General features: G+C 35.9%; 2 protein-coding genes across 4 annotated transcripts; both read right to left on the minus strand.

The window, feature by feature from the left end:
• Window positions 1–341: 341 nt before the first annotated feature.
• ca5a (carbonic anhydrase Va) lies at window positions 342–14,626 on the minus strand. Of its 2 annotated transcripts, none has more exons than XM_055191735.2 (7): window positions 14,145–14,626; window positions 10,359–10,556; window positions 7,943–8,061; window positions 7,317–7,412; window positions 7,167–7,229; window positions 4,503–4,661; window positions 342–2,572 (listed from the first exon to the last, which is right to left on the minus strand). In XM_055191735.2, the coding sequence occupies exons 1-7, from the start codon at window positions 14,284–14,286 to the stop codon at window positions 2,420–2,422; spliced, it is 930 nt and encodes a 309-aa protein (XP_055047710.1). In that variant the 5' UTR covers window positions 14,287–14,626; the 3' UTR covers window positions 342–2,419. The 2 variants fall into 2 exon arrangements, with proteins under 2 accessions (XP_055047710.1, XP_055047711.1); XM_055191736.2 differs by lacking the exon at window positions 14,145–14,626 and adding an exon at window positions 10,936–11,093.
• Window positions 14,627–15,611: 985 nt separating this feature from the next.
• uba2 (ubiquitin-like modifier activating enzyme 2) lies at window positions 15,612–25,217 on the minus strand. Of its 2 annotated transcripts, none has more exons than XM_055191734.2 (17): window positions 24,987–25,217; window positions 23,284–23,367; window positions 23,133–23,203; window positions 22,563–22,627; window positions 22,325–22,425; window positions 21,565–21,686; window positions 21,316–21,383; window positions 20,697–20,818; window positions 20,518–20,617; window positions 20,261–20,409; window positions 18,157–18,250; window positions 17,477–17,589; window positions 17,097–17,252; window positions 16,918–17,014; window positions 16,691–16,796; window positions 16,469–16,608; window positions 15,612–16,363 (listed from the first exon to the last, which is right to left on the minus strand). In XM_055191734.2, exons 1-17 carry the CDS (start codon window positions 25,200–25,202, stop codon window positions 16,167–16,169), a joined length of 2,001 nt encoding a protein of 666 aa, XP_055047709.1. In that variant the 5' UTR covers window positions 25,203–25,217; the 3' UTR covers window positions 15,612–16,166. The 2 variants fall into 2 exon arrangements, with proteins under 2 accessions (XP_055047709.1, XP_055047708.1); XM_055191733.2 differs by having other exon boundaries at window positions 20,261–20,412.
• Window positions 25,218–25,243: the final 26 nt, after the last annotated feature.

The raw sequence follows: 25,243 nt of genomic DNA on the forward strand, positions 1-25,243 counted from the left end.
AGTTTAAAGAAACAGTATGTAGGATTGTGGCCAAAACTGGTATTGCAATAGCAAAACTTGTGGCTAAAACTGGTACTGCAATCACACAACTGGTGGCCAATATACAAAATGACAACATAAACATCAGTTGAGGGTTGCAACTCCACTTCTATAATGACAATATCCTGGCCAGACAACTGTTGTGAGTGATATAAGTATTTGAAATGAAAATTCATTGATATACATTTCTTACATACTGTTCCTTTAATTTAAAAATAATGAATATAAACATTATGTTCAGAAAGTTAAAATTACCTGCATGTTATTCTTGCAAACAGTCCAACATTGAATAAACAGACAACTGAGCTCAAAAAGTTTTATTTTATGTTACACATGAAATTTACACAAATACTAACACATTTCAGACAGCATGAATGAGAGTTACGATACACATTTGTTGAAAATGCAACATGGGGCTGTAAGTCCCTCCTAGCATAGTCCACCAAAACATGCACCTTATAGTGCAGCTGTGCCGGACCTAACAAGCATCTGGTGCATGCTGTGAATGCCGGTATGAGGCTTCCATAAACCTCCGGCACCACCCTCTCATCCTGCCGAAAACCCTGGAGCACAAATTTGTGTCCGCCCAAAAGTAAAACAAAACTACAGTGACCCATGTAGGGACCCATGGCCTAAAGAAAGTGATGAAAAAGTCTCAGTTTCCAAATACAAAACTACAAGATAATATTTTGCACGCAGTACAAGATTCAAATCATGCCGTCAAAGGTTTGCATTTATAATTGTTAGCAAAAGTGAAGTTTTAGTGTCGATTCATCATTTGTATTGAAATGAGAAACCTCAAGCTAACACATTTTCCAGAAGAGGGTACAAAAAACAAAACAGAAAAAAATATTTTCATGGGAAAACTAATCAAATCGTCCAACAAAAAAAAGATGTCTCCACAAGCTATTCACCCGAGCTTCAATAAGAAAACATTGTTCCTGCCTCCTGATGCGAAAGAATGTGACTGCGGACTTATGCAGGTGGAGGGATGAGATCCCAGCCGTCCCATTGCCCGAAGTTTGTACAGTACAAATCCAGCTTTCAAATCCACTTAGCATCACTCTGCATTTCAACCAAATCAAACCAATGGGAAGAGAACCTATTCAGAGAAGAGGCCATTTTAGGGAGAGTTTATACAGGAACAATGCTATTCAGCCATCACAAAGACCAGCGTCTGTTCAAAAGCTGCATGCAACTTTTGCTCCTCGATTTGCCAATTTAACTTTGAAGCTTATTTCTAAATATTAACTCGCCACAATGCATTTCATACAACTTATGACCAAAAATAATGATTGGCCTTCTCAGCATGTTTAAAAAAAAGGAATGCAATAAAGCACAAAAACTGAAAGATAAGTTGGTCTTGATGTAGTTCCCAATTTTATAGTGTGAGTGGTCTCGTGTGCGCCTCTCATGGAGAAATAAGGTCCCTCTCATGAAAGTAAAAATACTAAAGACATCCTTAGAGACAAACACTATCCACATATACACATTTAATCCAGATGAATTAATAACACAAAAGCACAATGATGAACACGAGCCTAACATGAGGTCTATGAGATGAGATAACGAAAATATTAAACGCAAATGTAGGCACATACATTTCACCCATAGGCAAATGTGGCCAATCACATTGTCGCATAAAGTATAAATCAATCATTATATACAAAAAGGCACTACGGGTGAGGATAATCTGTTTTTATAATTGAAGTAAATATATATAAAGTACAGTAATGCTACTGATTTAAACAATTGTGCGTATCTACTCCACCTAATCTCTTTCAATCAACAATGCACCATAAAGACTACATTTCTAGTCTTATTAAACTGCAATGTTCAAACTCTACATATGTTGAGGAGTTCTACTTAAAATACTAATTAATGTTAAAAATCATTGCATTGTGCAGTTTTATGCTTAAAAAAAAACCCTCAGTAAACAAGTTAGATTTGCAGCTAAGTAAAGCTACTAAATAAAAACAGTGCCTCAAAACAAGGCATGTATTGTAATCTGTCAGTTGTCCACAAGAGGGAGCGTTTTGTCCTCAATCGTAGCTATAGCCAATAAATTGACAGAGTCAATGCTGTTATGTTTTGAAATTACAATACTTTGCTGTGTTTGTACTGAATAGTACTGAATTCAAAGTGACAATGGCATCTATGAGCAACCTTCACATACTACAGTAACTTGAGTGAGTATGTTGTATAACAGGTCCTTAACTATAATTTTGTTAATCCCTTTTAACCAGTTTGACGAGTTGGGTAAAATGATACCGAGCATTGCATAGTCTAGTTTAAGACCTTATTGATATCAGTACCCCTTGATGAATGTTATGACCTAGTTTATTCTTCTTTTGGAGGTAAGGTTGTGAATCGTTGTGTGTTACTCCATTGATGGAGCGTCTTGTAGGAAGGGGCTGAAAGAGGAACGGATGGTCCGTTCCTTCAAATCCTGCTGGATGCGGAAGTTGTTGACCATACTCCTCTGCTCCTGCTCCTCTGCAGACGTGAACAGCAAACTGCGAAACACCGCCAGCTGAGAAAAGAAGAGAAGTTTGTGAGAGAATATGGATTTGAAGCCAACGTAAAATGACTCTAAACACATGTGAAAATGCATTTTAAATTTTATGTTATTTGGGAAGCAAAAATTGGGGTGATTCACATTTTGCGTCTTTTGCACGCTTAAGTTCGTTATTTAAAATGTAGGCGCGTGGTGTGCGCGCTCATAATGGAAGCAACACGGTTTTTCCAGGCGTGTCCGCACCGCATCGAGTTAAAACATTTAAACTTTTCAGAATGCCGCAAGCAGATCATTTGACGAGAACCTACGCGGCTAACTTTTTCCACGCATTTTTAGCCGCGACATGTGAACGGCCCTTTAATGCCGCCTTTCAATTGCACACGACATCACTGGATTTCGCCCCCAATGGCAGTCGTTACCTTCAGTTTAAAAGCAAATCTGGGCTAAGATGGGAGTTAATCTCATTCAAGTAAAGCAGCACAAGAGCTTTTATTCTACGAATATTCATAATAGTGGAATAGCCAATATTTTTTAAAACAGCCTATATTTTAAATAAAAAATAATTAAGTAAATAAATATATATTATATATAAAAATATATGTTATACATAAAAAAATATTATAAATAAATAAAATGAATAAAAATATTATAAATAAATTTATATTATGAATTAATAAATATTATAAATAAATCAATAAATAAAATATAAATAAATATTATAAATAAATAAAAAAATATTATAACTAAATAAACAGATAGTATAATTAAATATATAAATAAATATATTTTTTTTCTTGAATTTATACATGTATGCGTGTATTTATATATACATAATTACACAAAATAACACACTTTTATTTTGTATGCGATTAATCGCGATTAAACTTTTGACAGCCTCAACTCGCACACTATGTTTCAAATACACTGAAATCCGGCCTGGGGAGCGTTTCCCAAAAGCAACTATGGTCACAAGTTCTGTGGCACAAATAGAGTTCAAGGGTAACAACGACCACAGTTAGCTAACAATGTTTTTGGGAAACATACCCCTGGTTCGCATGTGGTCTAGTCGACGAAGTAAACAATTATTTAAATCCATCCAAAGCTCATATACAAAGCTCATTTGCATATGCTGTCGTTTACAAAGCTCCGCCTCTTCTGTGTTTATTACCCATTTAGTACACCTTTATTACTCTTGCTGCACTCAAATGCGTTCGCCACAATTCAGCTGAAAATGCAAATAAAGTACACATTAGGCCAAAGTATGGTCAACTTTATACGCATACGAGAGGGTCTGCGTACAGTGCGCATGACGCAATTTTCATCATCAGAAAAGTGCGTGCGTACTGTACGCACACTGCAAGATTTTTTAAACCATGCGTACATTGTACGCATAGGTCGCGCATGCACCTATTAGGACAATGTAGTATGTAGCTAAGGAGATGTGTCGAACATCTATGCACACGTACGAGTTAAATAAATATACTATGCAAGGCTTTAAGTTCAACCGTGCATGCATGTATGCATGTATATTGAGTGAACTCTCTCAACCATGAGTGCAAGTGAGTGCAAATACTCTCTGGACCTGACCATTACAGTGAATTTACTCTTGGTTAAGACAGGGTTCAGACGTGAATAAACAGACGTCATCGGTGCGCCTGATGATCTTTTCCATTCCATTTCCCAGGTTACCATGGAGTAGTGGAAAAAATTACCAAGAGATATCCAGCAGAGTCAACAGCTAATGTCAGAGGGGTCTCAAAGCCTAAATTTATAACTCCCTAATAAAACCGAAATATATAGCTTTCATCTACTTTTGTCCAGGACATTGCAAGGTATCCCTTCAAAATCACTCGCAAAGTTAATTTCCTCCTTCTTTTATATTTGCTATTGAAACATCTCCTCTTAATTTCCTGTCTCACATTCCCCAAATATATTAGGCTCATACCTGATCATGACTGACTTCAATATGTTGTTTCATTAAAATCCATGTCACAGCCTCGGTAAGAGGAGGAGTGGTCAGAGAGCCTGCGTACGTCCAATATTCATCGATGTTCTTCGGGAGAAGACATGCAGGGTCGAACTTGGTAAACTCGACCAGGCTGTCCTGGTTAGAAAATGACAAAGATATTACATTGTAACTGTTAAAAAGCACTTTGCAACTACAAATGTTTCTAAAGATGCATTTAAAGTTAAAGTGCCGCAAAGCCAGATGACTCGTGCAACAAGATTTATGGGACGATTTTGCAGACAATATTTAAAAGGAATTGCAAATTGTATTTGCACATGTGTTTTCTACTTGCGGCTGTAAAACTGTATTTGCATTTCTGTTTACGCAAACGTACAATGTATGCCAAATTTAAATGAAAAAGTAATGTCCATTTGCAATTGAATTTCCTATGTCTTTCCAGTTACAAGCCTGCCTTATTTTGGCTGACGTTATTTCTCTAATAAATTGCGACAATTATGATGATAAATTGCCTGTTTTAGGACTTTGACGGTTATGCAATTAATTGTCCGTTTTATTGCTTTAATATTTAATTCTCATACATTTTTTGTTTGTTGATGAAATAATTTTACACATAACACACATTTAAAAGTAATCTGATACGGTCTGATTTATACAGGCGCTGCAGATCCCCCTTGTGTTTTTTGGAGAGATGTGCAATCATTGCGGTGATCTGAAATCATCGCGATGTGGTTAAACAGTCGCAATGAGACGATTATTTAATAATTGTGACAGCCCTAAATGCAAATCCCCATTTCCTGTTTTTATTTCCTCTGGCGACGCATACAGAGCCTGCCAAAATTCAAATAAAATCGCAATTCCTTTCGCATTTGCATTTCTGCACATAAACCTGTCAATCACTGTTAAGGGGGGTGGGATTATACTAGGTGTGTTTGCATTTGGAAGTGACGTTATTTACATGGGTTCAAGCACTTGCCGATACCAATGCCAGATTTTTTGTGTGGTATTGGTGGCTTTTCTGATACTAGTATCGGAATCAGAACAACCCTAGTAATAATTTAATTAATTGCACAGTGCTCTAAAATGCTTGATTCTGATTGGCCAGTCACAACATTTCAAGGTTTGTTCTTTTTAGTTAACAACCACTCAAAAATATTACACACGGTAATGGTGCAAATCATTGATAGGTACAGTTCAATATTACACAAAAATTTTATATAAATATGTCTTTTAATAACATATGTGACATTATATTTACAAACTAGGGCTGTCACGATTATGACATTTTGCAGATGGTTAATTGTATAATAAATTGTGGCGATTATGACAATTAATTGGCTGTTTTAGGGCTTTGACGAATATGACGATTAATTGACTGTTTTATTGCTTTGACATTTAATTCTCATCCTTCTTTTGCTTGTTTATGAAACAATTTTCACACGCCACTCTAAAATGCTTGATTCTGATTGTCCAGTCACAACATTTCAAGGTTTGTTCTTTTTAGTTAACAACCGCTCAAAACTATTACACACGGTAATAGTGCAAATCATTGATAGGTACAGTTTAATATTACACAAAAAAATTATATAAATATGTATTTTAATAACATATGTGACATTATATTTACAAACTAGGGCTGTCACGATTATGAAATTTTGGGGATGGTTAATTGTATAATAAATCACACATTGTTGTGATTATTTAAATTAAAGGAACAGTATGTAGGATTGTGGCCAAAACTGGTATTGCAATCACAAAACTTGTGGCTAAAACTGGTACTGCAATCACACAGCTGGTGGCCAATACACAAAATGACAACATAAACATCAGTTGAGGGCTGCAACTCCACTTTTTAAATGACAATATCCTGGCCAGACCACTGTTGTCAGTGTTATAAGTATTTGAAATGAAAATGATTTCTTAATGTCTAGTGACATATCAGGGCCATTTTATGATTAATTGATATAAATTTCTTACATACTGTTCCTTTAAATATTTTGCAAGGTTTACCTGGCAGTAAATATTAATGTACATAACACATATTTAAAAGTAATCTGATACGGTCTGATTTATACAGGCGCTGCAGCTCCCCCTTGTGTTTTTAGAGAGATGTGCAATCATTGCGGTGATCTGAAATCATTGCAATTAGACGATTATTTAATCATTGTGACAGCCCTATTACAAACGATTAACCAGATAGCGTGTCATGACATTTAAACGCTGTGTCTTATCTTAAACTGAAATTAAACATCTGCATTCGTTAAAAATTAGCAAATAAAATGTTTCAAATCAATATTTTATGTTCCTTACCTTACCTATACCGTGTGATAAATGGGATACAAGCAAGCCTATAAATTATCCCTTACTTAATGTACCTTCAATTTTTTTCCGAGTTATTATTTTAGCTTTTTGTGCTCTACCATGTGGCGTTTAAGTGCAAGCCGTTGTAAAGTTTGGTCGACTGTGAATAATGTAGCTTCCATGTCAATACAATTTGCAATTCCTTATAATATAGTCCGCGAAAACATTCCATTAAAGATCGGTCCTCCTGTTTCCAAAACATCATATATGCTGATGTTCTTAGACAATCTTAGTAACTCATAATAAAGACAAGGCTCAATGTGTACAAAACAACCTGCTTACCTTGTGTCTGACGGCAGGCAATGCATCCACCAGTTTCTGCAAACCCTCATGCCTCTTTCCAACCTGTGACGAACAAGAAACTTTGCATTTTAATATAAAGATCAGCAAACGATTGTATATGTGGATTTATTAAAGTATTGCAGTCAGTACCTTCAGAAAAACTCCAATAACAGCTAATCCATTTTCTTCCACAACAGCCTCTTCGAACAAACTGTACTTATCCGAATTCCAATGGACAAGGTGAAGCTGTTTGGAAAGAAAACAGAAACTTGTTTAAATCAAATTACTCCAAAAGTGGTAGCTTTGTGTTTTCGGACTTCCTTTTTCAGAACCACAATGGCTTGACACCCACACAACCATAAAGAACTACATTCATGGCTTTAACCAAATAGGAAATGAATGCACTTTTCGCAATAGGTGACACATATTTCAAAACTGAAATCTGAGGACACACCCAAATGAAGACAGCTACAGGAATGTTGAGAGATTTAACAAGGTCAGTAAAGTAAGAATAGTTGCATCAAAGTTTGATTTATCTCATTGAATTCACATAATTTTAAACTTATAAAGGTTATATTTTCAATATATTCATTATATATTCTTTACATTACGTAGGATGAGTTTAAAAAAACAGTAAATCACAAAAAAGATGATTTATCTGGGTTTTCAATTGCAGTTTTCCCATTTTCATCATTACATTCATGCACCTGAGTGTTAATTATTGAAATGTACAGCACTTCTCAAAATGTATCATTTCATGTATGGGGTAACGGTACCTCAGCAGGGTAAAGGCGGCGATCTATAGAGTGCTCTGAGCCCCAGGCATTGGTCTCACCCCAGTGGAAATGAAACTGGCACAGTCTGAACTGATCCTCCAGCGGTCCTCCCTTCAAAGCTAAAGTCCACATCAACATGTTACCAGTATCTCACAGAGCAGAACAGTTTGTTTAACCTAGTTCGTATTTATTTCGATAAGACAAGAATTTAAACAAATTGTTCAGCAAAAGAAATAAAATCACAATAGACTGTATCACTACTGTGTCAATGCATGGGAAAACCGAAGAAGTCTATTCCTGACATTACGAGTTGGATTCCCAGTAGGGCTGGTCCGAATACCAGTAATTACTTGCACCGTAAAGGGTAGGCTGTTTTAGAAAAACAAACGAAATGAGTTCAATGAACTGTAATAAATAAAGAACATGGTAGCATATCAAGTTTATTTACTGACCGTCAGGCCATCCGATATGTTTTTGACATTTTTGTTATTAGAACAGTAAAGAAGATATTTTGCAGAAACCCCAGTGCTCTGTCATATAATGCAAGTTAACAGATCCTTCTTGTGGGGTTTGGTGGAAAGAGTTATCAGCGCCACACCGCCACCTATAGAGCCGGGGCATAAAGTGCACTGCCTGCATGGCAGTCACTGCGTTAATGCTAATAATGTTGAAAGAATAAGAATTTTCAAATCTCAAAATTGAAAATCGAATGCCAACCCACCGGACGAATATTCAAGTAATAGAATACTCCTGCCCAGACCTAATTCCCAAAAAACACACATACTGATAAAATGTATAGATTGAATGCTCTATGACACCTGCCAAGTGCATATATGGTTTGAATATGTAAGAAAATCAAAAACAATGGGACACAATCATCACGTCATATTGTTAGTAGTGCTAATGTGCATCGTATAGAAAATTTGAAACAATACTTAAAAGAAATATTCCACTTTCATAAGAAAATGTCCTGATAATTTACTCACCCCATGTCATCCAAGATGTCCACGTCCCTCCTTCTTCACCCAAAAAGTTTTTTTTAAGGAAAACATTCCATGACTTTAGTAGACCTCAACGGTTTGAAGGTCCAAATAAAGGTCAAAACTGCAGTTCAATGAGTCATAAGGGTCGCGAACGCGCATTCTAGGGCAAGCTCAAGAAGTACATAACATTTTTTGGGACAAAATGATGATTGTTTCACTAGATAAGACCCTTATGCATCGGTTGGGATCATTAAGAGCCCTTTAAAGCTGCATTGAAACTGCAATTTGGACATTCAAATAATTGGGTTCAATTGAAGTCCACTATATGGAAAAAAATCCTGGAATATTTTCCTCAAAAAAAAAAAAAAAATCATTTCTTTTTGACTGAAGAAAGAAAGACACAAACATCCTGGATGACATAGGGGTGAGCAAACCATCAGGACACCTCCCTATGAAAGTGGAGTATTCCTTTAATACCATGTATTTGATTATCATATTTTTTTCCTTATGAATTTTTCCTTATAAAATGTATTTTTTGTAACTCTGCTTTGCTACAACAAAGCAACGATGTGAAATAAATGATCAAAAACTGATAATAATAATAATAATAATAATAATAAATAATTAATCATTCTCTTACTAAATTAATAATTTACTACAAATTTAACAACTAGGTTACCACAGTAATCCAAGTTTAACTGTGGTTTTACTAATGGCTATCAATACGACAAAAACATGGTTACTACACTTTCACTATAATAAAATCATGGTCAATTCACCATAGCTACTACTTAAATGTGCCATAAAATTAAAAAACTGAATTAAACTAGGCATAGATGGATAATAAGAGCTCAGTACATGGTAACGACATATTGTGAGCCTCAAACGCATTTGTTTCCTTATTTTTATGTAAACCTCATAAAAACCGACTGTGATGTCACAGTCAAGATGTACGACCCCACCTTAAATAACACATTAAATTATTACAAAGTTGTTAAAATGCTAAAAACAAAGTTGTGACTGCTGAGATAACGCTATATGCTAACGTTTACGTCTGAAGTTCTACTATTGACTTTACAGTTACGTTTTGCAGCCCTATACTGAAAAAAAAAACACAATCTCCAAACAATTAGTTGTTCCTCAAAATCTGTATTTTCGTCTGATACAGACTCAAACATATTAGGTCTGTTTACTAATGCGAGCTACTGACATGAGCCTCAGAGCAGAGCCAATCAGAGCAGAGCTCAACATTATTATTCATGACCCTTTCCAAATAGGGCAAAAATAAACCATTTCATTCAAAGGACAGTTCCTAGGGTTGTAAATGGACATTTCTGCATAATTTTTGCACTTAATAAAGTTAGATATAGATTATTTGAATGCATTCTTTGGCACCTTTAAATATGGAAAAGCTTTGCTCATTCAAAACTTACTGGATTTGTCAGTGGTATCGTCATACTCGACCAGGAAAGAGTAGCCGTTGTTCCAGATCTGCTGGCAGCTTCTGGGGTCATATTGCACTTTCAAGGGTTTCAGTCGCGGGTCAAAGACGCTTTTGCGCACCGCGATGTCAATGGGTGACTGTTTGTCTCCACCGGGAATATCGAGTGGCTCCTGCCACATCGGGTGCACTAAAGCGAGAAATAACGGTGAAGAAGAGTCAGTCAAAATCATGGCGGTGTCTCAATACATAACCCGACATACCACTGTAGCATTTGGACAGTTTCTAAACACTGTCTTTGGGCATTGCCCGTCTAACTGATGCTTACAATTTGTTAAATAAAGAAAGAAATCACATAGTGGTCAAAAATGCTGACAACGCAGGCAGCGCGCTTGATTTTGAGACACAGCCTACATCAGTAAAACCATGCAGATATACTGTGAATAATGCGGTGTATAAAACAATAAATTATTGTATACAGTGATTTAAACGGGTATTTGGGTAAAATCATCTGTTAAATGAATGCATGACAAAACAGAATAAACAGACAGACATAATACGTTACCTACATTTTAGAGAGCAGAACGCAGAATCATGATTAACGTTACACATTTCTTCTTCTATTTAAAGCAAAAAAAAATTTAAAATGTGAGGAAAATCAGAAGAAAAGCGAGAAAATGCCTCGAGGCGGTCGACGTGCTGTACTTCTTTTCCTTTAGGGAAGAAAAAATCGAGGGCTGAAAAAAGCCGACGCTTCCTCTTGTGATTTGATGAGTCACATAAAAGAAACTGACAGGAATGTCAAATCATGAAGACGTCCAGTCGGTTTTTAATGCACCTTTTTAAATGGACATGCCCTTGTTCACGTTACATCCTTGAGCAAACAAGAATGAGAACCTTTAAACTGTATGAATTTGCCGATTGAACTCTTCTTGCACAACGGGGGAAGTTAAGATTAATGGTCACATGCTTTTGGGTCTACAAAAGAAATTTAACCAGAATCTAATTTATAAGCTGTCAGGGAATGTGACTAGCAGGGCTTTCATTGGATTAAAATACTACACGAGGACCTTTACTATAATTACTGACAGCCATTTAAGTAGCAAGACAGATTACAATTTTGCTGACCCATTTAATGGATAGCAACCCCAACACTGTTTCTATATACTTCTTTATACATATCATAACTTAGTCTTTGATTAAATGTAAACGTAAACTAAATAAAAAAGTGCTCCTGAACAGCTCAGTGGCAAAACAATGGATAGCAGCGCAAAAGGTCATTGGGTTTGAACCCAGGGAACACACATACTGATATAAATTGTATACAGTCGCTTTGGATAAAAGCGTCTGCCAAATGCATAATTAAAATGAAATAAACTGTATGATGAAATAGGTTTATGATGTTATTTTCCTTGCCACAAACATAAAGCACAGCTAAGAGCAATTTTTGTACTCCAGTTTTAGCCTGTGCTAAACTTCACTTGCTAAACTATATCAGTGTATGGTTTCTGTGATTTTGCTTTTTGTTGTGAACATTGATCAATAAATGGTGTTGTGTATTGTTGAAATAATCAGGGTTTAGATAAGATAAGGCCCACACAATAGAAATGAAGGCTATAAACAGCTACTGGATGTGCCAGAAAAGTAAACACATTAAAAAGACTAAAATGTTAATATTTAAGTAACTATTCAGCTTTACTGTTATTTTATTATTAGTATGCCATTTTGTTCATTTAATTAGATATGCACTATATCAGTTATGTTTTTCCTTTATGAAAATTAGAAATTTTTTGGTGTGTTAATTGCCATTGGCAAAATCATGGTTTTACTACAGTAACGATGGCTTTTGTAGCAAACCATTTTTATTTTTGTAGTTACCATGGCTTAATTATAGTAACCATGGCTTTTTGGTAAATTGTTAATTTTCATATTCTAAGTGAATGCTACTAAAGACAGACCAAATACTTTAATTTGTAGCTATGCAACGACAGTGAAAGTATTGTATTCTCTTCTGTTGATATTGTATTCCCACATGAAATATTATTATAGTAAACTGTAGTAAATTCCTAAATACCAGTGTTGTTTTAACCTTATCATAGTCAACAATACTATAGTATACTATAGTAAACAACATTTATTGTACTTTATTATGTATACTGTAGTTTAATAATTCTATTATACTACATAATATAAAAGGCATACTATACTATTACAATACAGGGCTCAACATAAGGGACTGACGGCGTGTTATTTAGTTTAGAGTTTACATTGAAAAGTGCCATTTGTCTTAACAAATTATGAATCAAATTATAATTCACTTTTGAATTATTTTAAATGAGTGACACTGAAATCTTTTATTTTTTGGGTGGGGCCAGTGAAAGTTTTGGCAGGGCAAGTGAAAACCTGAACCACTATATAATCAGTATAAAAATTATTTGCATTGAGCCCTGTATTTGTGTTTTTTCATGTAGGTTGTAAGCGTGTTATTGTTTTATCAATTTATTTGTCTGCCAGTCCAAATGTACGGCTTAAAATACTCCCACACAGAAATCTCATAACATTTGACAACACAACATCTGTCATGTGACAGGTTGAGTTCATGGGTTCAGAAACCTGAATTTTGTTGTGCCACCATCTTTAAGACCTTTGCGTAGCCTCGCTCTAGGCAAAACGCAGTCATGCAGATTCTCATAATTAAACACAATATTTAAGATGCATAGGAACTGGATGTTTTGTTTATTGATAAAATTAACAAGAAAGCATGTTGTATATTTTGCAACGTTAAAATCAGCATGCAACCATACTACAGTTGGATAGGCATATAAATGTATGTACAGAATATAAACTTGCAAGTCTTGCATGCATTTTATAATCAATGCATATTTAGTTTTATAATAATTTATTTTTTCTTACTTCTATACTGTCTTTTAAGGTTCTACTTTTTTGTATTTTTATATAAATATGTTTGTCATTATGCAGTAAGGGCCACTTTTAAAATGACTGTTCAGCCAAACATTTATTAATCCGATGTTGTAAGAAAAATAAAAATATTTAAAATTATTAAGCAATGTGGATTACTTCTGTGACTCTTTTTGGGCCTCAAATCAGCAAAAAGCACCATTTACTACCATTATAAAGCTTAGGAAGGAATAGCCAGGACATTTTCTAATGTAACTAAGATTAACTTTTTTTTCCAGACAAAACAATCATATACAAAGGATTTGTTGTGTGTCCATAGACTGCAAAAAATAGGGGTTTGTCCGCCTGGAAACATGAGCGCTAAGCATCACGCGACACGTGATTGGTTGCTTTAGATGTCAATCACATGGACTCTTGGGCGGGCCTTGGTCATTCAAAGCTCCCATGGTTATTAAAGGTTTGGCTATACGAAACTAGTGAACCCCCAACATGTCTCAAATGTAATTTTAAGGAAATTTAAATATTTGAACAATATAAAGATGCGAATTTAATAGTTTGTACAGCTATGATTGTACAAACAATTCGACGATAAATTACCATCATGTAAACACTTATGCAAGACCCGGAAGTGGAGAAGCGTTGCTGTAGGTTTTCTCTGATAAACACCTCAGATGCGACTAGATTATGATAAGCACGGTCATAAATACCATTAAAACTAATCTCTAATAAAACACTTTGGGTTGTTAAAAAGTGCCCACGTGTTGTAAACAGAACCACTAACGTTACGCGGCCACAACAAAAACAAACCTACCAATTTGCTTACAACCAAAAACGTCCCGCTTAAGATAAAAATACTAACCTTGAGTCAAAGCAAATTTGCTGGAGCAGGCAGACAGGCTACAACCCCGAGCAGGTATCAAACGCTGGCTCCTAACATGTTTTAGCAGATGTCTGTGGATCTGCCGACCGAGAGGAGCTACGATAGCTGTCAGTGTCACCATGTTGCGTGCTGTTCCCCTTAAACAATCTTAAACGAATTGCAAAGGACCTTATACCTGACCAGACCCTTTGATCAAAACGTAAAACTCGATTAATAGGTGGTGGCACGGTACGCCATGTGAAATTTAGTCCTTGTTTGGCATGCAATTTGCCTAAACTTGTCCAAACAAACCACAACTTGTTTTTAATTGGCGGATGAAAACAAAAAAGGGCGGTTAACAGACGCACACGCAAACTACGACGCGGATCAAGATGTTTCCAAAACCTGTTTATACTCGAAACAACAACTCGTCTATGGACGGAAAGCTTTAAATACCCCAATGAAAAGGGGATAAAATGGAGGACTAAGTCCAGATCGGTGTGTACAGCTGGGGGGTCGTGCAGCTCAATCCAATCGGCTTCATCCACAGTGGGGCGTTAGGAAGAGGGGCGTGGCTGGACAAGAAATAAAAATATATATCTAACTACAAGATATATTTTTTATAGAAAACTATTTGATGGAAAATCTAAATAATTAATGAATAAAAATAGAATACGTCGATTATATAAGCATGTTGTCTAAACTTTTCAGATGCAGTTACAAGCATTTAGCAAAATTAAAAATTATTAATATAATTAAAAAAAAACTACAAACACTATAAATAAACAATACAACAGGTGTTTTACTACAATGTTATTACTTTTATGCAACATTTTAGTTTGTAATAATTTTTAAATGTAATTATTGCATACTAAAATTAAATGCCAATAAAAAGCTATTCGTAATTTATAATTTTTGTTACAGCTGCACAGTTACTATACAAGTTAATAATGCATTTTTTCCTTTTAAGGAATACTTCATAAAGTTTATCTAAAGGCTAACGTTACTTCATACTGGAAATGCACGCAATTTTTATTTTGTAGACTGTTTGTTCCGTGTCTAAACGACATAATGTTTGCGTTTTAGACATTGTACTTCACTAATATAAATTATTATTTGCTACTAAAGACATTTAAAGATGCTAAATTGAAAATTTGCACGACGTGCCAACTAGAGAAAAGGTAAGAGTCAGGCAGCCCTGTGCTGACTGATTGACGTATGACATCAGAGTATCGCGAGAGCCATTTAAAAGCCACGCTCTCGCGGTAATTCGACATCATAAGCCTATCTGTCTATCGCAAAGCCGTTTGATGTCAAACAAAGCTCGTATATTGACAACTGAGCACGTGGCCTGCGGACTCTGACATGTACGTGATTACCAGATTAAAAACATCATGTTCTTACGTCTTATACAAACATGATAACGTAAACACAACGAGCAATCAGGACATTGTTGCCCTACAAAGACACGTTTTCTGATCTTTTATTCAGCTGCCAAGTTAACCAGAAAACGAGTGGTCATTTTAAGTGTGCAAGAACGTAAACTAGAATAAGAAACACTAAGATATAGTTATCAAGGTGTATTTTTCTTAAAAAATTAAGTCACAATATTTTTGGTTGTGTGCTCAAGCAATTCAACGGTTGATAATACAGTAACACAACTATACTGTAAAATAAATTGGTGATTTCAAATAATAAAGGTTGGTTGAGAAACAATCTGCAATAAATATGGAATATAGATGAAAATGCCATGAGCACTTTTTCCAGGTTTTCTAAACATGGCAAAATACCAGGATACACGCATTGTAAAAAAGTATTTTATCCATCGGAGAAAAATCTAACAGAGTGCAGTTCAGAAATCAGACATTTTCTGTTCCCATGAAACAAAGAACAGAAGGAGAAAAAGACATCCACTGAACGTGAACCGTTTTGTACAGATATATTTACATGTTGGTAAGAGAATTCATACGAAAATACAAATGAAGGAAAATCCTCTATTGGGGTTGGGAAACATCATGAATGTTAGTCTAGAGCGATGATGTCATCATCGTCTTCAGCTGGCTGTTGGTCAACACGTTTGCGCTTGGACGCAGCATCGTCCGTTTCAGCGTCGTGATGTTTCCTCTTGCGGTTACTGGTCTCCGGTGCGACTTCCATGGTGCTTGAGGACGGTTCTTCATCGGAGTCTACAATAAGGACATCATCATCCTCTGCAATGGCTAGAAACAAGAGAAAAGTTGAATTACGTACAAATACCCAAAAGAGAATGATTTGGAACGGCATGGATTATAGTTTTGGGTAAACATAACCCATGCTGGTCTTACCTTTAGATGAGGTAGAAGGCTGGTCAGAGTCATTTTTACCATTGGCAATGTTTTTCCCCTCCTCTGGTGCACTTTGTGCTGGCGCCTTATCTGGCGCATCACCCACCACTTCAAACTCCACATCTTTTTCTAACTCCTCACTACAACCAACATAAAATAAATTTTCAAGTTTAAGTAAACTAGTAAAAAGTCGCTCTTCTAGATTTTTAGACACACACTGACCTGTGAAGTACGTTGACCAAAAGTGTGTAATCCTGTAAAAAGTCATCAGCTTGAAGACGGCTCCCGTTTCGAATCCCAAAGTCGGATAAAAACTTGTTATTGTTTGCTACAAAAAGAAAGAGAGAGACCAAAATATCAACACAAAATTCAAAGTTGAGGTTTAGTTAATAAGACGAACGCCCTCTAGTGGCAGACTTATAACTTGCAGCAATGTGCTGAATTACAACCTTCAGTCTCTCCTTCCTCAGACGAGATTAGGATCGTTCCCTTTCCATCTTCAATTTGTACATCTGGTGCCACCATGCCAAATTTTTCCTTCAATATCTAAAAAAAGCAATAGTGCAGATGTGTGCGAGATAGAAATGTGCCAACCCAAACACTAAATAAAAAAAAATAAGGTTGTTACCTTATCCTGAAGAGCAAGCACAATGGTCTTATGCACATTAAGTTTGACCGTGACCTCAGGTCTGCTGGCACACACGTAACAGTTTGGATTGGGAGGGTCCAGCGCACATGGAACCAGGAGCTTCTTCCTTGGATTGGGTTGCTTGTTTAAAAAGATCTAAAGCAATGCAAAAGAGCAAGAGATTAAATCATACCTACAGGTTTTCCACACTGCTAATGACAAACTACTTTGAGGGCAGAAAAAAAGTTGCTGAGATGCCGCTTTCCCCACCACAAAAAAAAAGGTGTTGAAGAAATGACCTAATTCAGGTCACACTTCTCTAGTTTCTGATTCTTATCTGCAGATGTGCATCAATCCAATCTGCATCACCGCAAACTCACCGTGCGACACTGTTCAAAGTCTGAGTTGAGAATCTTCAGCGACTCCAATACAATAAGACCGGCGATAACGGCGTTAGTGGTGGCTATCGCTGGAATAATGTTCCCAGCCATTGCTATATAAAAAAAGGGAAAAAATTAATGCATCATTCGTTTCTAAAATTTTATTTTTAATAAGCTATTAAACTATTATCTTAATATTTTTGTTCCCTCTTTTTCATTTCTTAAAGTTTTGTAAATGAATGTACTAAAACATCTTTACTAAGACCAAGAAAAATACAATAAACTATATTGACGTTTATTTTATTAACATTAAAAAAATCCTTTATCTCCATTTTAAGCTTTTTCTTGTTTCCTGTTTATTACAAACTTAAAAACCTCCATATACACTAGTCAACATTTGAAGTAGATCAAAAAAGTTTAGAATTAGTACACAATTTGGGTTTAGGGCAACTTTTTTATCCACTAGTGTATATTTAAATAGTCTAGTTAATATACTGTTATCATGGCATTTTAAATGTGTCATATAAACTTAAATAACCTAAAAAAATAACCACAGATATTTTAACCATTCAAACATTTTTGATAGTACTCTGCTGTAAAATTAATTTTGCTTTTAAATTCCACTTCAAAAAAGTCTGAATTAAATTGTTCATATCAAGCCAAGGACCTCTCAAACTTACATTTGACATCAAAGCGGCTTTTCATGTTCATGCTGAAGACGTGCATTCGCAGGTTTGCGGCTGCCGTGACAAAATCCATAGCTGGAGGGTCGTCCTGAAATCAGACACAATTCATTTGTTACACTGACCATCTAAAACAATGTTTTTTTAAAGATGCACACATTATTTACTTTATAACTATTTAACATATTTAAAATAACAAAATTAAAGCAACACTGATATAGCTACGATGTAACATGCCTTACAAAGTTTCAAAATTAAATTTACTAGTTTCATTCTTTATACAACGATGGGCGGTTTCCCGGACAGGGCTTATCCTAGTCCCAGGCAAAAAAAAAAATGAGCTGACTTAATTTCGAAAACATTTTGTACTGACTATGGCTGTCAATTGATTAAAATATTTCATCTAAATAATTGCATGATTGTCAACTCGTGAATAATAGCAACTTAGATCACACATTTTTATCCATTTTAGATTTACCTTACTTTTACACTTTTAATACTCTACATGGGAATAGACAAATATAGAGGCTTTATGCAAATGTATGTTTATTATTAGTGAAAGAGTCAGCAAAAACTATTTTGAAAAAACAAAATCCAGTTAAAGATTTTTTTTAAGGTTCAAAAACAAAATCACAGCATCCATACATTAAAATCAATGGTAATTTGTAGTAAATTAAAAGATTTAGCACACACAAAGTCAAAAACAATATCAATATATATTAAACTTTTTTTATACTTTAATTGTTTGATTGACATTGAGATCTAGGAGTGGTTTCCCTGGAAGCCAGGATTAGACCATAGTTTAATTAAAAATATAATTAGTTTTAACAAACATGTCATACTAAAAACATTACTTGTGTGCATTTTGAGGCAATAAAGGGCAAAGGGCAAACAAAGGGCAATGATGTATTTTAAGATATGTCAGTGCAAGTTGTTTTCAGTTTGGACAGCTCTTACATTTATTTTAGTCTAGGACTAATCTAATCCCTGTCCGAGAAACCGCCCCATTGTGTAAAATGCAAGGACCTAATATAAATGTTACACATCAGATATTTTCCCTCTATACTTAACCCTCCTATTATGTTTGGGGTCAAAATGACCCCCCAACGCTACTTAAATATCTGAAAAATGTGCTAATTGTTTTCAAACCTACTACTTTTTGACTTTTTCTCAATACTTTTTGACTTGAAGTTACTTTTAGTCACTTTGGATAAGTGTCTGCCAAGTATATAAATGTACAGTACAAACAATGCTTGTGTAAAACTGATCTAATGAGTGTTTTTTTCTCCTTCTGTCTAATGTGTGAAAAACTGGTTAAACGGTTCTCAAATAAAATAAGCTACGTTTTTTTTAATTACACTACTTTTATTTTATTACTAAATAATATACTCTAAATATATGTGCTATAAAAATAAGTTTTTATAGAAATGAATCTATTAAATAAACAATTTATGTGTATGTGTGTGTGTGTGTGTGTGTGTATGTATGTATGTATATATTGTTTTTCCTACAATTTTATATTATTTAGCATACAAATTTTTTTTTTTAACATAACAGGATTTGAACATAACAGGAAGATTAAGACATAACAGATTATATCGGTGTGAATTCTTGTTAAAACAGATATTTTTAAAACTGTAATTTTGTCTATGTGTGCATATATTTGTGCATGCTTCAAATGTGTCAGTCAGCACGAGGAAGATCATTTTTAAGATTAATTAAGCATTTAGGACTGTACACCTCTCAGAAAATGTAACAAAATAAAGATCATTATTGACGTTTAATGACTATTTACTGTTTAAGGCTGCATCTCAATTTATCCAACAACGTGCTAGGCCAAGTGTTAAACAGAAATTGAGCGTTGGCATTAATCGCACATTAATAAAATGTGTTCAAATGAACTTGCATAAACGCGATACTATCGTGTTAATTTTGACAGCGCTAGTACAGACATCTCTCAACATATATCAGTGCCATCGTTTTGTCTCAAGATGCACACCAGTAAGGTATGTTGGTAAAAACTACTTAAAAGTCCTGGATTAATCTAAACTTTGTCCTGGAAACCATCCCTTAATGTTCAATACTATTTGTGAGAGCTCACCTTGTCCCAAACCAACTCTGCACCATCACCCTTCTCTGCCAGCTGAGATCTGAGTGTCTCCACACTGCGGTGGAAAAGCTGAGCGTAACCCTGAACGTCCAACACCTGCTGGTCCTTCAGACCAGCTCCACAGACTTCCTCCTGAGAACCTGCTTATACACACACAAAACAGTTTCAGTAACACTGATGCTAAACATTATCAATGTTACAGCTTATTATAACCCACGTTTACATATAGTCACTTATTAAAACCTTACCCAGTTGCTGGATCTCGGTCCAGTCGAGAGGTATCGGGGCTTTCCTCTTTTTCCACAACTTATCCATAGTCAACAGATACATGATGTCATCTTTATAAAGCTGAAATGAGCAACAACAAAAAAAGTTATCACCTGTAAAACATACTCACAAAACAACAGAAGAAAATTAGTTACTGCACCTTGTTGAAGACTTTGACAGGATCATAGCCCGTCGAGCGAGCCCAATCTTTAGTGGACACTCGTTTGATGTCTCCGTCCTGGTCGGAGGCTGTAGCTCGGGCCGCTGCGTCTGCGAGGTTCCCTGCAGTCACACAAAGTCAGAAATAAGACATAACGCAACAATGAAGACTTAGTAACAGGGGTGTGATGAGATCTCGTGGTCACAAGGTCTCGCGGTATTAAAATGATTTTTCGTTGCGGTGAAAAGCTTCATGCACATGAGTTAGTGGCAAAACCTTTGACAGTGGTTGCAATCTGTCTTTTATTTTAAAAAATTTGTAAAAAAAATCTCATTTTGTCTCCGTCTTGTAAATAAAGCACGTACCATTAAAGGCGGAGTCCACGATGTTTGAAAAACGCGTTGGAAAAGGAGACGGGCCGACTACTAAAACACACTTATAGCCAATCAAATCAAATCAAATGCCGGGTTGCGTATGTGTGGGGCGGGTCTATCAACAGAAGGTCCAGATTCTATTGGGGTAGGGGCGTGTTTGTTTAGGTGATTTCAAATATTAACATTGGCTTTCAAACATCATGGACTCTGCCTTTAAAGTAGTTGTTGAATGCATGACTACTTACATGCGGCCTCTGGATCGGCTGTGTCGGGCGAAACTTCCTGATCCGCGTCCTCTTCTCCAAACAGCTGACTGTGGACACATGTCAGGGATATCCATTACATCCAAAGGACAATAATTATTTAAGCTTTTAAGACCGAAGTAGTATCATTAATCCCCCAACAAAGACCATGTGCTGTAGTATTCATGTCAAGAAACTTAATAATTCTTAATTTTTTCTACTTTGGCATGACAGATGTTATTTAAGACTTACTTGAAGAGATATTTGGCCCAGACGATGCAATGAATGGGTTCGGATGGCGTGTTGCGAATGGTGCATCCTGGGAAGGTTTTCTGTGTAGGTTTAGGCTGACACTCGTAGCACTCTGTCTGACCCTGCAGTTGGCAAAAAAACGCAAAAATATGACTACTGCATTGTTTCAGCTTAATGGCACATTATAATACGATGTATATCCTCAATGCATTGCAAGTTGATTTGAATAAACACGATGCAAAACCCTCTAAGTGCATCTGACATGTTTTCTTGTAAAACTAGCATTTTTATCAGATTCTTAATGAAATCAGCACACAAACCGAGGCTGGGATTAAACAGTTTTGAAGCTAAAGTACGTGATGAACATATAAGATGACGGTAAGTAAGACTTCTGTCTTATGTTGGAAATAGGCGCGTGCATATTATACAAATGACACAAACATGTAGTGAATCATAAGTTATAAGTGTTGTATAGTGTTGCATGACTCGTACTCGCTCCTCCCGCAGTAGTAACTCCTCCTTCTTCATTTTTTCGTACGTTATCGGAAAGATTCTTTAAAGTTAATCTTTCTTTTATAAATCTGATTAAACTAAAGACTCTTCTGAGATATAAAGGATGTGATACTACTCTATAGGTACTCCAGATTAACATCAGAAATGCAGAAACAGCGTGTGTTATGTGAGCTTTAACAGATATTACGGCATGTTCCCTGCATAGTTTGTCCAAAACCTACCTGCTGTTTAAAGATATATGCCTTACCTTCTTGATAACCGTAACTTGTCCCAGATACCCCGCTGTGCCACTTTCAATGAGAGGAATGTCTGCTGCCAAACACATTCTGTTGACGTGATTTCTGGCCGCTGCAAAAACAACAGAAACGCATTTTTAATGTGGCTTTATTGGTGGAGCACAAGGATATCAATGCCAAGGTCATGGGTTCAGATTAAATATTTATGTAAAACATTTAGTCTGACTGACTTAAGAGAACATGATGTACCTCTGTTATCCAAAGCATTCATGACGAGCTGGAAATTCCTGAAGAACTCCACATTGTAGTCTGGGCTGTGAAAAGCACAGAAATCATAATAAACACGAGATCGAACATTTTAAAGGCATGCAAATGTCATAAAAATTTGACTTTTCCATGTTTAAGTGCTAAAATTTGGTCCCCAGTGCTTCTATCAACCTAAAAAATGTGATAAAGGGCAACCCAGTAACTAAGCTTTGGTAAACCATTCTCTGCAAGCATGTAAAAAAATAGGTCATTGAAATTTGGCTCCCCTTGTGATGTCTGAAGGGGATAATACCACCCCTTAATCTGCACTATCCAACCACGGGACTGCCATTTAGTGCAGACATCAGCTCATTTGCATTTAAAAGGACCCACACAAAGACCTACAAAGTGGCAGTTTTATCATGCTACAATAAATAATCTATATGGTATTTTGAGCTAAAAATTCACATATGCATTCTGGGGACAAAGATTTATTTGACATCTTAGAAAAGTTTTGTTAAATGTCCCCTTTAATATAACACTGTAGGTTGGCTGTTATGTAACAGGACTCACTTCATGATGCTGTCATGATAGGCAGTGATGCTCGCAGATGGGCAAAATCTCAGCACGCTCTCCTTGGCAACCTGAAACACATTGATAATTCATTGGAGACTGGCACACATAAATGATTCATCTGTAACCCAAGCTCAGTTTTGCCATTTACCTGAGCTTTGGACTTGCCAACATGTTTCTTTTGAAACAGGAACTGCCTGTTAAGGTTGCTTACATCAATGGTGTCCAGGTCAATCTGCAAAAAAGACAAAGTGTGAAACAAAATATTAATACATCCAAAGTGCCTAAACCTTTTCACGACTTTTAAAAGTGATTTTATAGAAAGCGTTCCTACAAAGGGCTTTGTACAACTATTTATGTGACTCTGGACCACAAAATTAGTAGCACGGGCATATTTGTACCAACAGCCAACAATACATTGGTTGGTTGTAAAACTGGCTTTCAATTATTCTGGAGGATTTTATATATAACTTCATTCACAGAGCACTATAGTCCAAGAAAACGTCCAAAGAGGCTTCTGTGTGAACACAAACACGTCCCATAAATGTTCTGGGATTGCTCCTGTTAAAGGGACTGACTAAGGCACTTCTCACACAGAGATTATGGGGAGTACATAATAAGTAAAATGCATCCAGAATAGGGATGCATATCAATTAATCGCGATTAATCTATAGCAGAATAAAGGTTTTTGTTTACATCATATATGTGTGTGAACTGCGTATAATAATTATGTATATATAAATATGCACACATGCATGTATAATTTTAAGAAAAAAATATATTTATATACTAAGTATTTATATTTATATATAATATAAATTATACATAAATATACAAATGTATATACATATGTAAACATTGCTTAAATATATACATGCATGTGTGTGCATTTAACTATACAAAGTTATTATACACAGTACACACACATATATGATGTAAACAAAAACTTTTATTCTGCTATAGATTAATCGCGATTAATTGATATGCATCCCTAATCCAGAATTTTCCCGGGATCGTTTGATTTTTGGTTCATTCACACTGCCAATGATTTTCCGGAATCTGTGCATGCATTCAAATGTAACGGCAATGTTTCTAGGTCCTCTTTATGGGAGTGATCCCAGAACATTTACGGGATGGGTTTTTTTAATTTTATGGAAATTTTGTGGGAGTGCTGTGTGAATGGGGTTACATATAAAATCCTCCAGATTAATTCAAAGTCAGTTTTACAACCAAATAAAAGTAGAAACATCATGCTTTAACTAATAAAGAAATTATTTGACAACTAATCTCACATTAACTTTAAATTTTAACCTCTCCCGTCAACATGACAGCGCAGCAGCATGCAAAAACATACAAGACAAATGTTTTAGGGGATCTTATCTTCGTCTAAAATACTGTAATAATGTAATACTGCTGGTCTGTGCTGCATAAACAGTGTTGGCTTAATTTCCAAACAGTATTTCCATCAGTGTGTTTTTGTCTTCCATCAGTGGAATTTAATGGTGTCTATTGGTTTCCATTCATCAGATAACATCCCACAAAGAAAACCCAAAACATTATCAATATAGACTCACACAGACCATTGTAGTATCCAAACAACTACTATAACCATAAAAATACTATGATGGTTTCTATATTTTTTATAGCATAAGACAGAATATGGCGCCAATGAGGAAGAGCAGATATTCGTGTTTATGATGAAACAAACAACACCACACATTAAAATGCTTAACGCAACGTGGAAATGAAAGCGCGCGACTCGTTTCGTTCCTCAGTTCATTGTTAACGGGGAAACGCGTGATAACGGGGCCTAACGCGTCCAGCACAAAGAGAGTCCGCCTTTCTCCAACTTACCACTTCGATATTCTTAAAACCGGTGAGCACCAAGTTTTTCAGGAGCTCGCAGCCGATGCCCCCCGCCCCGACCACCAGCACCCGGCAGGAGGAGAGGGAGTCGGCGAGCTCTTTGCGCAGAGGTCCCACCAGTTGTGCCATTGTCGGCTCGGCTTTTCGCGGACGAGCGGCGGTTTGATCCTTCAGGGAGGGAAGAGACGCGCCGCTAATGCGCATGCGCAGATGCTTCAAAACCGCTGCGAAAAAGGCGCGTCATG

Source organism: Misgurnus anguillicaudatus, chromosome 6 (genome assembly GCF_027580225.2).
Source record: "Misgurnus anguillicaudatus chromosome 6, ASM2758022v2, whole genome shotgun sequence".
Taxonomy (NCBI): domain Eukaryota; kingdom Metazoa; phylum Chordata; class Actinopteri; order Cypriniformes; family Cobitidae; genus Misgurnus; species Misgurnus anguillicaudatus.

Coding starts and splice junctions, on each gene's coding strand:
- ca5a (XM_055191735.2), bottom strand. CDS start 14,286: ATGGTGACACTGACAGCTATCGTAGCTCCTCTCGGTCGGCAGATCCAC. Junction 10,557..14,144: donor CAAATTTGCTTTGACTCAAG/GTTAGTATTTTT, acceptor TTCTCGCTTTAG/TGCACCCGATGTGGCAGGAG. Junction 2,573..4,502: donor TTGAAGTCAGTCATGATCAG/GTATGAGCCTAA, acceptor TTCTTTTCTCAG/CTGGCGGTGTTTCGCAGTTT.
- uba2 (XM_055191733.2), bottom strand. CDS start 25,202: ATGCGCATTAGCGGCGCGTCTCTTCCCTCCCTGAAGGATCAAACCGCC. Junction 20,618..20,696: donor CTGTCAAAGTCTTCAACAAG/GTGCAGTAACTA, acceptor TGCTCATTTCAG/CTTTATAAAGATGACATCAT. Junction 18,251..20,260: donor CAGAGTTGGTTTGGGACAAG/GTGAGCTCTCAC, acceptor GTCTGATTTCAG/GACGACCCTCCAGCTATGGA.